At 53.2% G+C, this 13,613-nt stretch overlaps 1 protein-coding gene across 2 annotated transcripts; it reads left to right on the top strand.

Moving 5' to 3' along the window:
- The first annotated feature begins 2,697 nt into the window (after positions 1-2,697).
- Positions 2,698-13,505, top strand: LOC310912761 (P-selectin-like). Of its 2 annotated transcripts, XM_083867562.1 has the most exons (16): positions 2,698-2,798; positions 3,284-3,371; positions 7,167-7,556; positions 7,654-7,761; positions 7,865-8,047; positions 10,050-10,235; positions 10,371-10,556; positions 10,690-10,875; positions 11,010-11,195; positions 11,328-11,513; positions 11,650-11,835; positions 11,966-12,151; positions 12,319-12,504; positions 12,633-12,752; positions 13,143-13,173; positions 13,373-13,505. In XM_083867562.1, exons 1-16 carry the CDS (start codon positions 2,796-2,798, stop codon positions 13,425-13,427), a joined length of 2,466 nt encoding a protein of 821 aa, XP_083723688.1. In that variant the 5' UTR covers positions 2,698-2,795; the 3' UTR covers positions 13,428-13,505. The 2 variants fall into 2 exon arrangements, with proteins under 2 accessions (XP_083723688.1, XP_083723689.1); XM_083867563.1 differs by lacking the exons at positions 2,698-2,798; positions 3,284-3,371 and adding an exon at positions 4,536-5,757.
- The last annotated feature ends 108 nt before the right edge of the window (positions 13,506-13,613 follow it).

The following is a 13,613-nucleotide window of genomic DNA, read 5'->3' as shown; positions in this document are numbered from 1 at the left end:
GAGTGGGCAGGAATGATTTGCCCAAAACTACCCCTATGTTCCTCAAGGCCCCTGTGAGTGAGGGGTACAGGGTACCTGCCCCTGGAGGTTTGGTCCTAGCTAATCCTTGCAATTATTTCAGTCCCTCCAAGCCGCATTCTTAATGCATCTCCCGGTGTCCAAACACCTTCAAATTGTGAGAAATATTTTATCAGGTGCTGCCTGAGGCAGGGCAGCACTTGATAAAAGGGTGGATGAGGTGTGTGCTGGCAGACTTGCCCAAGGGCATCCTGCAGTTCAGGGACACCCTTTGGGTAAAGCACTTCATGGGGACCTGTGGTGGAAGGGAATCTCCTGCCCGTGCTCAGGAGATGCCTCTTAAGTCCCAGGGAGAGCCGCCCGTGTTCCCAGGGTGGAATGGAGGGACGGCAGCAGCGAGGCTGCACCCAGGCGTGTATGTCCTCCCCGGTACCACCTCATAGCCCTGACGGGGTGGGATCGGGTGCCTCCAGTGGGTTGTTGAGCCCTCCCCGGGGGAGCGGGGCTCCCAGGAAGGTGGCCGCTGTATCGCCGGCAGCCGCCGAGCGGGCCGGGCTGTGTCGGGGTGGCTCGGTTCCTCTGTGGTTTGCGGAGACATTGCACAAGGAGGGGAACAGGCTGTCCCAGCTTGGGGTGGGAGCCGCTGCTGTAAACAACGCACGGCCATGCCCTTCCCCAGAGGCAGAGCCTTCGGCACGGCTCTACGGGGCACAGAGAGCATTGCCCAGGTTGTTGCTCAGCACCGGGGCGCAGCAAAAGAGGCACTTCTCCATTCCAGTGCCTGGGTCCAGAGGGACAGTGCGGAGGTGACAGAGGAAAGTGTCTTTGTACCTGCTCCCTTGAGCCCATGCTGAGCAAAGCCCTGGCTGGTAGCTTGCTTTATACCCTCGAGGGGATGGCTGAGGGGACAGGGTGCACCATCCTGACACCTGGGAAATCCCCACTGCTCAGGCAGGGTCAGGCCTTTCCTTGGTGAGCAGAGCAGCAGGAATTCAGCAGGAGCACGTGCCCTGCAGCATGCTGAATCCCTTCCAGGGAAGCCAACCCTGGAAATGTAAAAGGGCTCCTGGTGATTAACCAGCTGCCAGCAGAGCTGATTCGGGTGTTCTCTCCCTCCTACCATGTGTACCTTTTTCCACTACCTGCAAAGCAAACCTCAGTATCCATCCTTCCATGTAGGACGCCCTCTCTGAGCCCAGGCATGGGGCACCTGCCTCCACACAGAGCTTGAACTTGGTTACGTGTTGTCTTTGCAGAAGCAACAGCCTCTGCATCTCCTCTTGATTCCATTTTTAAAGCAATACCAACAACTATTTGTAGTTACACAAATAAAGGTGAGGGTATTTTTTTTTCTACTGCTCTGCCCTACCATGTTGGGTTCCAGCAGAAGTGAAACTGGCAGGGGCACAGCCTGCTCTGCCATGGGGCTGTGTACCCATGAACATCCCTTTGAGTCCCAGCAGTGTCTCACCAGTAGGAGAAGCAGCTCCCGCCCTATCCAGGTGACTGTCAGCACTTGCAGCTGCTCTCCTCCCCAGCAGCTGCCCCTCAGCCTCTCTGCCTGCCTGTCTGCTCCTTCCCTTCCCCTAACTGACCACTCTGGGCAGGGGAGGTGCTGAAAGCAAGTGCTCCTGAGTTACTGGATATACAGACTCAGCAATTCCATAAAAAGAGACAACTGCATTAAAACATTTTTCAAGGAAGATATCCAGAGACAGGAAACAAGGTTCATTTATATTGGCCAACGATAAAGTAATTGTAGTGGGTTATGGCTCTTGTGGAATGGGTTCCTCCTTTTGTCTAGAATAAGTCCTGGTGAAGCAGCATCAATTTCTTTGGAACTGGAAAATACATGTGACCTCTTAGCTCTTGTTTGGCTTTAGCTGGAAATGAACAGTAATTTCTGCAGAAAACCTGGCCAAGGCAATCCTATTTACGGGCAGGACAGGGTAAGAAAAGATTTATGATGATTATAATGATCCAAGGGGCGGTGGACACAATTAGACATGTTCCTGAAGCACTGGTAGAAGTTCCTAAAGGATGTTAATAAGTCAGAGGGAAGTTCCTCTGGCATATTCCTGGACCTTTCTTGTAAAGACAGAAAATTACGTTATATAAGTAATGTTGTAACAGATATAAATATAACAAATCTTTATTTGTTTATAAATGGTATATGAAGATTCACAGCCAGAGCAAAAAACCTGCATGTGAGGAGAGCATCTGGCATGGGAGCTGGGAGGTTGTGAGCCACACTCCCACTCAGCCCACAAGGGACCTCATCACACCTCAGCCTCCTCTGTCCTCCACCACCGCAGGTGCTGCCACATGGACACAGCGAGTCAGAGAGGTCTCGGTGCTCTGGGCACCATGGATTGGGCTGAACACTTTTCAGGGAGCCCTTCTCCTCCTTCTGGGGTGCTAGGGCAAGCGTGTCTCATTGTGGGTCATCTACTGTGGTTGTCATGTCCCCATGGCAGTGGGAATGCAGCCAACTCCCATGCAGTGGGGCTGCTGCCAAGCTAGGTCCCATAAAGACTGGCCAGTGCTGACTTCACTGTTCCCCTCCAGCCCTGGGCTCAGAGAAGGGTTTCTTGGGGCCAGAGAGCCCTGTGGCAGGGGAGGCGGGGGCAGGATGTGGGCTGGTAGCACGGCTGGGATGGGAGGGGAAGAGGCCAGGGGCAGGCAGCGATGTGCTGCACGCTCAGAGGAAGCGTGAGCAGCACTGCCCACCAAGGGACAGCTGGCACTGGCTGGGCACGTGTGTCCACAGCACCAACATGGTAAGTCCTGCTCTTTTCCTTGGGGACAACTGAGGGTCTGCTTAGACAAGGGGGTTAGGGGAGGGCAGGGCTGTGGGCAGGCACTGACAGGAATCACAGCTGGGGGCTGTGGGAAACACGCAGGCTGCCCCAGAAACACTCTGCCTGAGTGACTCCAGGCTCATGGAACTCTGCCAGGCACACAGGGCACTGCTACTGCAGAGGCAGATGCCAGCCTTGGCTGGGCAGGAAGGGGCTCGGGGAGCACAGGACTTAGGGGCTCCCCAGGACTGCAGTGCCCAGCTGTGCTATAGGCACAGCTCCCCCGAATAGCCTCACTGGAATGGGCCCTTCCTGCAGCACAGCCACACCTGGGAGAACTGTGTGTGCCTGCATGCCAGTGCCACAAGTGACTGCCTTTGTGTGAGCCAGGACTGCCTGGCAGCAATGTGGGTGCACATGTGAACCTCTTGGGATGTGCATGATCATGTCTCCCTCCCTGTCAGGGCACTGCTGTGGGACTGCGATCTGCTGGGAGGACATGGACTCTGGGTTCTCCTGGAACCTACCTGGGCATCGCTGCGGTCACATGGGGTAAGCCACCCACCACCCACTCAGTAAGCCCAGTGTGACCCTGCTGCCAACGAGTCTGCTGGTCTGGGAAACTGGAGAAATGTAGCATTGTTATTTTGGGGGCTCATCAGTCATACCTCCCAGGCCTGGATCCCTCTGGCTGGGAGCGGGCTGCCCCTGCTTGTGCTAGCTCCCTCCAGGCAGACTGTGCTGCCCCAGGGAGGGCCAGGCCATGGCTGAGGTCCCTGCATGATGTTTTGTTCGCCAAATGCAGTGTGGCAGCTGGTGCACTGTACCGTGACCTGGGGAAAGGCAGGGGCAGCTCTATCCACTGCCTACACCCATGCTTGTGCTGGGGAGTTTAGCATGAAGTCACAGAGTGTAAGGGTTCACAGCACAGCTGGGGCAGCACTACACAGAATTAGAGCTGCTAATTGACATCGGGAATACAGAAACAAATTTGGTTTTGCTGCCTCTAGGATATTTCCTTCACATGCTGGCATTGAACAGAGCAAAACCTACTGGTGCCTGCTCTGTCCCTGGAAATCCTCTGTGAGCTGAATTATTTTCCTAAGAACTTGAGTGGCTGAGCTAAGGAACAGAAATGAGATAAATGCAGAATTGTCAGGAGGAGGCTAAGATTTGGCTCTGAGAGAAAACAAAAAGGCAAAGGCACCTCAACTCTGTAGGGTGCTGAGCACCACCCTGGGAAGAGGTATCAGGGCTGCCAAGGGACACAAGGGGTCAAAACACAGGAAAACAGCACCATTTGGGGACTCAGCACCAGGTGGGGCAGGGAGAGGTAACATAAGACAGGGGAGATGAGTTGTGCCATAGAGGGGGAGTAACTGGTGGAGTTGGAGGAAAGAGGTATGTGGGGGTTTCAGTTCCAACCAGGTGGAAACACCAATTTAAGCATAGTAGTTTTGGTCTGCCAATTTGAGTTTCCCGGCTAGTGCACCAAATAATGCGGTGGGTTGAGCTCTGGCTAAATGCTCAGCCAGCATTAAGTAAGCATTCGTACTAGAATAACTTACTCATTTTCTGTTGCGAGGTAAGAATTAATAGGAGAGCAAAGCAGGCTCAAACTTTAAAGGGTATAAAGAAAACTTTATTTAAACAGAACTGAAAGAAAGGGGGAAAAAGGAATTAGGATAAAACCTTCAGAATGCCTCTCCTCCCCCCACAAGTTCTTTTTCCTTCCCACTGACAGTGTACAGAGAAAAAACCTTGGTCTTAGGTCAGTTTACCCCCTCTAAAATATCACCTCTTTTATCAGTTCTCTTAGGGAGAGAAGTCTTTTTTGCTATGTCATGGAGACTTCTCTACAAGAAACAGTTCTCTCATGGCTTTAATTTCCACAAATAGCAGCTACCCGGAAATCTGTATTTGTGAAGTCCTTCCCATCTCATGCAGCCTTCCCACAGCTGTGTTCATGTCAAACTCATGGGGTATTATTTTAAGGATGAGCTGTTCAAAAGCAAAGGTTCTCTTCATCTATCTCTGAGATCATCTTCATCTCTGAGAACAGAGGTCTTCTTCTTTCCCTGGAGGCAAAGGGTCTTCATCACTCTCATCTCTCTCTGTTAAAGCTTCTCATGAGATCGCAGCTACTTCAGCATTTACTTGCATTAGCTTGAATGCCTTTGCTCATGTCTACAATTTGAACACTCCATCCCCCCATGCTTTTTTCATTAATTAAAGGTATATTCTTGTGTATCACAGTCTATCACTATGGCCTTACAAAAGAATTTCTGCCTAGGGTGAAGGCATCTCCTCATTCTCCTCCTATCTGGGACTTGACTCCTTCTTCACTGACCTTGTTGTCTTCATGTTGTTTCTCTAGGTGTCTTCACTCTGTCCTTTTCTCTCACTAGAGAGAGGATTGATATTTTGCAAGTTTCATCTATGCAGTGAATTAATATCTTGCCTGGAGCCTACAGATGGTCATGATGGCCGAAGCAGTCACGGTGATAGATTCAGGCCATGCCAGGGCTGTGCCAGGATCTCAGGGGGACTGGCCAGAATGACAGCAGCCACTCTGGGCACATGGCTGGTCTCAGGCCCGTACTATGTCTAATTCCAGCCATGTGTTGGCCTGACCACGCTGGGGGAAAACTGCCTGGCCCAGATGGAGCCCGGTGGGTTCCCTGGGAAGGGGCCTGGCCTCTCAGCAGGGCCCAAACTGGCCCGGCCTGCCCTCACCCCTGGAGGGGATTACCTGTTCCCAGGCTGGAAGAAAAAGAGACTTCCCAGGCTTGTTAGTCTTAAAATGTGAATCTCACAGAGGTGTATTCAGCTCTTTAACTGGTTTGACAGGTTGTAAATATTCAAAGTAGGCACTGATTGGTTTTCTCAGACATGGAGGAAACTGCTAGCAGCTTCTCTTGAAAAATCATTTCCATAGGTAGCTTCTTCTCACTAAATGTCAATTAATGCAAAAACAGCACAAGATAGGAGAGGATGTGGAGGATGGACATGGAACAGATGTCAAACATTGTCCCTCTTCAGTTTGGGGACGGGCTGTGGGAGGCTAGCAGGCAGCTGCCTTGAGCTGTGCTGGGGAGTTGCAGGGGCCAGAAGAGGGTGGTGGGAGCTGAGGATGGGGCAGACTCCCAGAACGTGCCCTGAGCACCTGTCCCGCAGCCCTGAATTCCCAAAAGGTAAAGAGGGAACCACATTTTCCTCAGCTTCAGTTCTGTTGAACAAAGAGAATAGTTGGCTCTTTCACAAGAAAAAAACCAGACAAATTATGGGAAATTACTTACAAAAATGTATAACAATGGACCAAAGTACAGTCCTAATTAGACTTTAGAAGACATGTATTTGCATCTAATCTGCAACACGCAGATCTTTGCTCAACTGCAGTGTGATAATGATCTCCTGAGATATAGTGTAAGCCAGGCTGGTTGTTCGGAGCAGACTTTGATCCCCATCTTGCTTTGTGCACAGATGGAGATATAATATCCCCACATCACTTTCTGCAGTTGTGGACGTAGCTGCATCTGGGGAGAATGGAGGAAGCTTCTTTCTGTGGCTAAAACCCTTTGATTGCATAAAGTTGTGGTGTGACATGCTGTAAATAAGAGTAAGGTTTCAGCAAAGTGCCCTTCGCTTCTGGGTGTGGGTTCCAGTTACTTTCTAGCTTTGCCCGGCCTCGTGGGCATGACCATGATGTGATTTCTTGTTTTTGAAAGACCTTGTTTTGCAACACTGAGTTTTACAAGACTCTAGATCATCTCTGTCTCAGATGAGCAGCTTAGGATCCAAGTGCTTTTGGGGGTGAGGGCATACTGGCTGTGCTGCCTTGCTCCAATCTGGCTCTCATGTAGCTGGGTAAAGCAAGAAAACTGAAGTGTACACATCTGCACTTAAAGAAGGAACTGTTTATGGAACCATCTTGAAGTGAAGCTTTACCCTTTGGGAAGCTTTTGTGGGCAGGGGAACAGGGGCACGGGGCTGAGATTTCAATCCTTATGCTGGAGGAGGAGTTGGCATCACTGCTTGGGGCTCTTGTGCCTCCTGTGCCCGTCCTGCCCCATCCTGTGTTGCTCCATCTCAGCCTTCACCCTGTCACTTCCACCTTCCTCATCGCCATGCCATCCCCCTCTGTTCTCAGTTCCTTCTGCCACGCCTGATCCACCCACATCTTTGTGTACCCATAGAGTCCCATTCACATCCACACTCGTCCCTTCCTCCAATCCCTTCACCCAGCCCATCACTGGCATCTCTTAGCCATGATGTCGCAAGGGATCGCATCCCTGACCCAGCTCCCATCCTTTGTGCATCAGTCCCAGACCACATCCTCTTTCACAGGCATGGTGCTGTGGGTGGAGGTGGGTGCCTGGACGTACCACTACAGTGACCAAGGGGACTACACGTGGGAGCAGGCCAGGAATTACTGCCAGACCTTCTTTACCGACCTGGTGGCAATCCAGAACCAGCAGGAGATCAAGTACCTCAACAAGAGCCTGCCCTACCATGGGCACTACTACTGGATTGGCATCCGCAAGCTGGGAGGCATCTGGACCTGGGTGGGCACCCAGAAGGCGCTGACCAAGGAGGCAGAGAACTGGGCAGTTGGGGAGCCCAACAACCGCCGCTCCAACCAGGACTGCGTGGAGATCTACATCCAGCGGCCGCAGCAGTCTGGCAAGTGGAATGACGAGCCCTGCAACCGGAAGAAAAAGGCGCTGTGCTACCAGGGTGAGCAGGGGCACTGCAGACCAGAGCTGGATTGGGTGGGCTGGGTACCTTGGCAGGGTGGCCACCAGCTCCTGATGACTGTCCCCTGTGTGTGCAGCCTCCTGCCAGCCCTTCTCGTGCAGCCAGCATGGTGAGTGTGTGGAGACCATTGGGAGCTACCGCTGCAAGTGCTACCCTGGCTTCCATGGCCCTGAGTGCATGGATGGTGAGACATCCATCCCCACCCTTCCCTGCTGGAGAGTCCAAACCCTGGTGACAAAGCAGGGTTCCAGTGCTCCTAATGGGCTGCAGCACTGTGTCTCTCCCAGTTGTGCAGTGTGCCAAGCTGGAGCCCAAGGGAGTTCCCATGAACTGCAGCCATCCCTACGGAGACTTCAGCTACAATTCCACCTGCGAGTTTAGGTGCCACGAGGGGTTTGAGCAGCGAGGGGCAGGCATGCTGCAGTGCCTGCCTTCCCAGGAGTGGTCAGCAAACATCCCCACCTGCACAGGTAGGGCCTCGCAGGGGCTGGGGGTCTCAGAGATGCAGCATTGATGCTTTGGGGGGACCAGCCCTGTGTGCCCAATGCCATCCAGGCAAGTGTTGCTGTGCCCTTACCTATTGTGGAAGCATCTCCTGGTGGGGTGGGATTCCCTGAGGAGGCTGCAGTGGGCAGAAGAGCTGTGAGCTGTGAGGCCCTGTTCTGCCTGGCCGTCTCAGTGCCCATGCTCGCTGGCCTGAATCCGACTCAGATATCAGTACCCTGTGTGCACCAAGTGTGGGATCAGGATTGTGTCCTGGCACCTCTGTCAACCCTATGTCATTGTCTGTCTCCCCTAGCCCACCCTGATCTGCCTTGGGAAGGTGTTTGGCATCTTGGGAAAGAGAAAAGAAGGGCTGCTGTCCCACAGCCAGGGGAAGGGTGTATTCCGGAAGGGGTGGGCCAGCTTGAACAGGGATAAGGACTCATGAAATGAGGTTATATATAAGCTGGGAGGGACAGAGTATGGCAGGAAACCACAAAGGAGAGAAAGATGTGGTATGTTACACTGCAGGGGCAGAGAAAGTCTTCCTGCCAGTGGCTTGAGGGTTTGCAGCCAGGCACCAGGCATCTCAGAGAACTACTGGGCTTTTTGGGGAGTGCAAGAGCCTTGCTCCACCTTTCCTGTACAGGTACACCTGTGGCCTGGCACAAGGATGGGGTGAGTGGAGGACTGGAGCAGACATGGGACACATCTGGGGACCCTCTGTCCTGGGAAGGAATGGGAGTGGGCAGCATCTTTGTATATATATTCTTTTTAAAAAAAGCCTGCCTTGAAGTTAGTGCTGCTGCTGCTGCCTGTGCAGGGTGGGCCTGTGATCCAACCCAAGACCGTAGGTGGCTGAGACCTGCAAAACTGTCTGCAGTTAAGGAGAACAGGCATGGAGATGTGATGTGACTATTCTGTAACCAGTATCCCCAGCAGGAGCAAGGGCAAGAGCTTGCTCCCGATTTTGTGAAAATCCCCACACGCAAGCTGGGCTGACCCTGTGTGCTCCAGGCTTTTTAGGCTCCCAGGGGCTTGCTTTCCCAGCTTGTTGAGGTTTTTTCCTGCTGGCTGTAATATGATTGATTTTTGTTTTATTGCAAACAGTCAGATGAGTCAGTCAGTTGCCTGTGCTGATAACAAAATGATGTTAGCAAGCATTGCCAGCTGGGCATACTCCAGAAACAAGCAGAGTAAGGCTGCAAGCAAGGCTGATGGTGCTGCAAGGACTGTGGGGGATAAGGCTGCCTGCCATGCCTCAAACTCTGTCCCATGCCTGCCTGCAGCCATTGTGTGCCCATTGCTGGCTGGCCCTCAAAGGGGCTGGGTCAGCTGCTCCCACCCGCACAGCATGTTCACCAATAGGCACCTCCGGGGACTCTGGGAAACCAGAACTGTCTGTAAAATAGCTATGAAAGGAAAAGTCTACCCAGGAAAGTTCTTGGTGTCAGCCTGAAAGCAGAAGATGCAGTGAATGCAGTCTGCCTCAGCTGGGCTGGGTGCTGTTAATGCCCTGCTGGCACTGACCTTTGGTGGTGCTGCAGGCAGCAGAGCCACTCACTGCAGAAAACCTTGGATATTGCCCTGGCATGCAACAAAACACACCCTAGGCACAGGCTGTGAAGGCTGGTACACAACCTCTCTAGCCATTGCAGTACTTTACAGTCCCAAAGCCATCCTCCTGCCACTGTGACAAGGTCAGAGGCTGGTCTCTGCTCCAGTAAAGGGAGGGAGATGAATGGGATTGCAGCAGCTATGCTCCTTCCTCCCAAGGTCTTTGGCCCAGGGTAGCAAAAGGGATAAACAGGGCTCTGGCAGAGCAGCAACTGTGCCTCCCCCAAGGAAATCACTTGTAGGGCACAAAAATCATTGTACCAACTACAGTTTTGAAGAGGTGAGTCTGGGTAAGATTTGATTTGAATTCAGCCTGAATCGTTAGATTTAACTTCATCTGTCCCATCTCTGAGATCTGCTTTCCCATTGCAGCCATCACCTGTCCAGTGCTCAATGCTCCAGACCAGGGAGAGCTGAACTGCTCCCACTTCCATGGGGATTTTACCTTTGGCTCCACGTGTGCCTTCTCCTGCCAGACAGGATTTGTGCTGATCGGGCGGGAGAGCCGTGAGTGCACAGCCACGGGGACCTGGACTGGGGATACCCCTCATTGTGAAGGTAGAGCTGCTGCTCAAGTTGTCACAGACCTCTGGTTCACCCTGGAATGTTTTCCAGTGTCCTTGTCCTTTCATTTTAACAGTTTAGCCTTGTAGTCCTCAGATTTTTGCTCAAATGGTTTCTCTATTTCTGCAGCCATTGCCTGTCCAGTGCTCAGAGCACCAGGCCAGGGAGAGCTGAACTGCTCCCACCTCCATGGCAACTTCACCTTTGGCTCCACATGTGCCTTCTCCTGCCAGAAGGGATTTGTGCTGATGGGGCCAGAGAGCCGTGAGTGCACAGCCACGGGGACATGGACTGGAGATTCCCCACACTGTGAAGGTAGAACTGCTACTAGAACTCAAGAGTGTCACTGCCTGTAGGGTGACTCTAGGGTTTCCCCAGTCTCTCAGACCAAACAGTTTAGCCTTGTAGTCTCCAGACTCTTCCTCGAAGTGTTTCTCTGCCCCTGTAGCCATTGCTTGTCCAGTGCTCAGTGCTCCAGAAAAAGGACAGATGCACTGCTCCCACCTCCATGGCAACTTCACCTTTGGCTCCACATGTGCCTTCTCCTGCCAGAAGGGGTTTGTGCTGATGGGACTGGAGAGCTGTGAGTGCACAGCCATGGGCACGTGGACTGGAAACACCCCACGCTGTGAAGGTAGAGCTGCTGCTAGAACTCAGGGTGTCATTGGCTGTGGGGTGACACTAGGGTTCCTCTGAAGCCTCTCAGGCTGAATGGTTTAGGCTTGTAGTCCTCAGACTTCTGCTCAAAGTGTTTCTCCACCCCTGCAGCCGTTGCCTGTCCAGTGCTCAGTGCTCCAGACCAGGGAGAGCTGAACTGCTCCCACCTCCATGGGGACTTCACCTTTGGCTCCACGTGTGCCTTCTCTTGCCAGATAGGATTTGTGCTGATGGGGCCAGAGAGTCGTGAGTGCACAGCCATGGGGACATGGACAGGGGATGCAACAAGATGTGAAGGTAGAGCTGCTGCTCAAGGTGTCACAGGCCTTGGGCAGACCCCGGGATATTCTGTTTTTAGTCCTCTCATCACAAGAGTTCAGTCTCATAGTCCCCAAGCTCCTGCCTGAAGTGTGCTTATTTGCCCTGCAGCCATCAGCTGTCCAGTGCTCAGTGCTCCAAACCAGGGAGAGATGCACTGCTCCCACCTCCATGGCAACTTCACCTATGGCTCTACGTGTTCCTTCTCCTGCCAGACAGGATTTGCCTTGGTGGGGCTGCAGAGCTGTAAGTGCACAGCCATGGGGACCTGGACTGGGGACACACCACACTGTGAAGGTATTGCTGCTGCTTGAGGTGTCATAGGCCTTGTGTTGAGCATGGGATGTTCCCTAGAGGACCCTCTTGGTCCTCTTAACAGTCTAGCCTTGTAGTACCCACATTTCAGCTTGAAAATGTTTCTCTGTCCCTGCAGCCATTACCTGCCCAGTGCTCAGAGCTCCAGACCATGGAGAGCTGAACTGCTCCCACCTCCACGGAGACTTCACCTTTGGCTCCACATGTGCCTTCTCCTGCCAGACAGGGTTTGCATTGATGGGGTCAGACAGTTGCAAGTGCACAGCCATGGGGACATGGACAGGGGATGCCCCACGCTGTGAAGGTAGAGCTGCTGCCACAGCTCAGGGTGTCACTGGCCTTGAGGTGACACTACGATGTGTCCCCCAGCCCCTTGGTCCCAATAGTGTAGTCTCCCAGGCTCCTTTCTGAGCTGTGCCTCTTTACCCTTGCAGCCATCAAATGCTCAGCACTGACCACACCCAAGATGGGCCAGGCTGCCTGCTCCCATCTCCATGGGGAATTCACCTTTGGCTCCACATGTGCCTTCTCCTGCCAGGTGGGGTTTGTGCTGATGGGGCCAGAGAGCCGTGAGTGCACAGCCACAGGGACCTGGACTGGCGACCCCGCACATTGCAAAGGTAAATCCTGTGATCTCACACGTGTCTGGGCGGGCTCTGGTGTAGCAGAGTGCTTTCCCCAGCACCCTGGGCTAGGTCAGTTTATCCCTGGCTTGCCAGCCCACATGTCCCCATCCCCCTGCCATCAGTCCTGTCCTCTTGATGCTCCTGCTGTGCTTTATCTGCAGCCATCAGCTGCCCAGTGCTGCCCCCTCCCAGCAGAGGCCAGCTGAGCTGCTCTCATGTGCACGGGAACTTCACCTACAACTCCACGTGCACCTTTTCCTGCAAGGAGGGGCTTGTTCGGATGGGAGCAGAGATGCTTAGGTGTGAGGCCACAGGGAATTGGACCAGGGATCCCCCTGTCTGTGCAGGTATGGCCCCCCAGCTCCTCTAGCACTGTGGAGGTTCCAGCTTTCCTCCAAGCACATCTGGAAGCCCAGGGCTTCGGCTTCAAAGTCCTGATAACTTTCTAATGTGTGTCTCTGTGGCTTTGTTTCAGCGGATGGTGCCTTCCTGAAGCAAGTCCTGGCTTACAGCAGCGGCTCAGCCCTGGCAGTAGCTGGTGTTATGCTCTCTGGGGGGCTCATTGCCCTCCTTGCCAAGAGGCTCAGTGACAGAGGTACAGAAATGCTTTCTGGAGGCCACCCTAGCTTTGGCCAGGGACTCTCAGGCAAGGTGGTGACAGTCCCAGGGGAGGCTGAGGTGATCAGAAGAGTTTAACAGTGTGACTGCCTCCATTCACATGCTTTATTTGTTGAGTTGCTTGGGTCCTTGTCGGTTTGTCCAGCTGAAAGTGTCAGCAACCAGGTTTGGAGGGCAGAGCCAGATAAACATAATCACTCTGAAGAAGGCAGCAAGTGCTTGTTAGTGGCAGCCCCATCCCATGCTTGTTAAACTCCGCTCAATTTCAGATGCTGCTGCTGCAGCTTCTCATGACTTTCACTAAACAGAACTGGTTATTTCTTTTCTATATGCTTTATTCCTATGGACATTTCAACACTCTTATCAGAGGAGAAGAGGAAGCTCCTGAAACCAACCAGGTGAGAGCTGTGCTCTGCAGGAGGGTGCTTCTGCGCTATGACTGTCACAGCCCTTTGTTCACCCTGCTGACACCCAGATCTGCCTGTGTGAGGCTGTTTTTATATGGGAGCATTGCTGGGGCTGACAGGGCTGTGCAAACTCCTGCCCTTCACACACTTCTGCGCTCCCCAAGGTGACACCCTTGTGATTGCCTTCCAGTGACCTGGGAGCACCGGGCACCTTCACCAATGCAGCATATGATGCCAACCTGTGAGGTTGGCAGGCAGGCAAGACCCTCACAGCACCCTGTTCAAAATTCACCTGGGTGGCCATCCTCTGACACCCCTTGGGACTGAAGTGGCAACAACAGCTCTAGCTCTCCTGTGCTTCCAGCCTGCCCAAGACTGAAACCCAGCATGTCCCCCAGGGCCGCAGGCCCAGCAGGAGCTGCTGCTGGAAC

This window comes from Zosterops lateralis (assembly GCF_965231275.1).
Source record: "Zosterops lateralis genome assembly, chromosome: 9".
NCBI lineage: Eukaryota > Metazoa > Chordata > Aves > Passeriformes > Zosteropidae > Zosterops > Zosterops lateralis.
The sequence above is the reverse complement of the archived record's forward strand: the minus strand, read 5'-3'. Positions and strand labels throughout refer to the sequence as shown.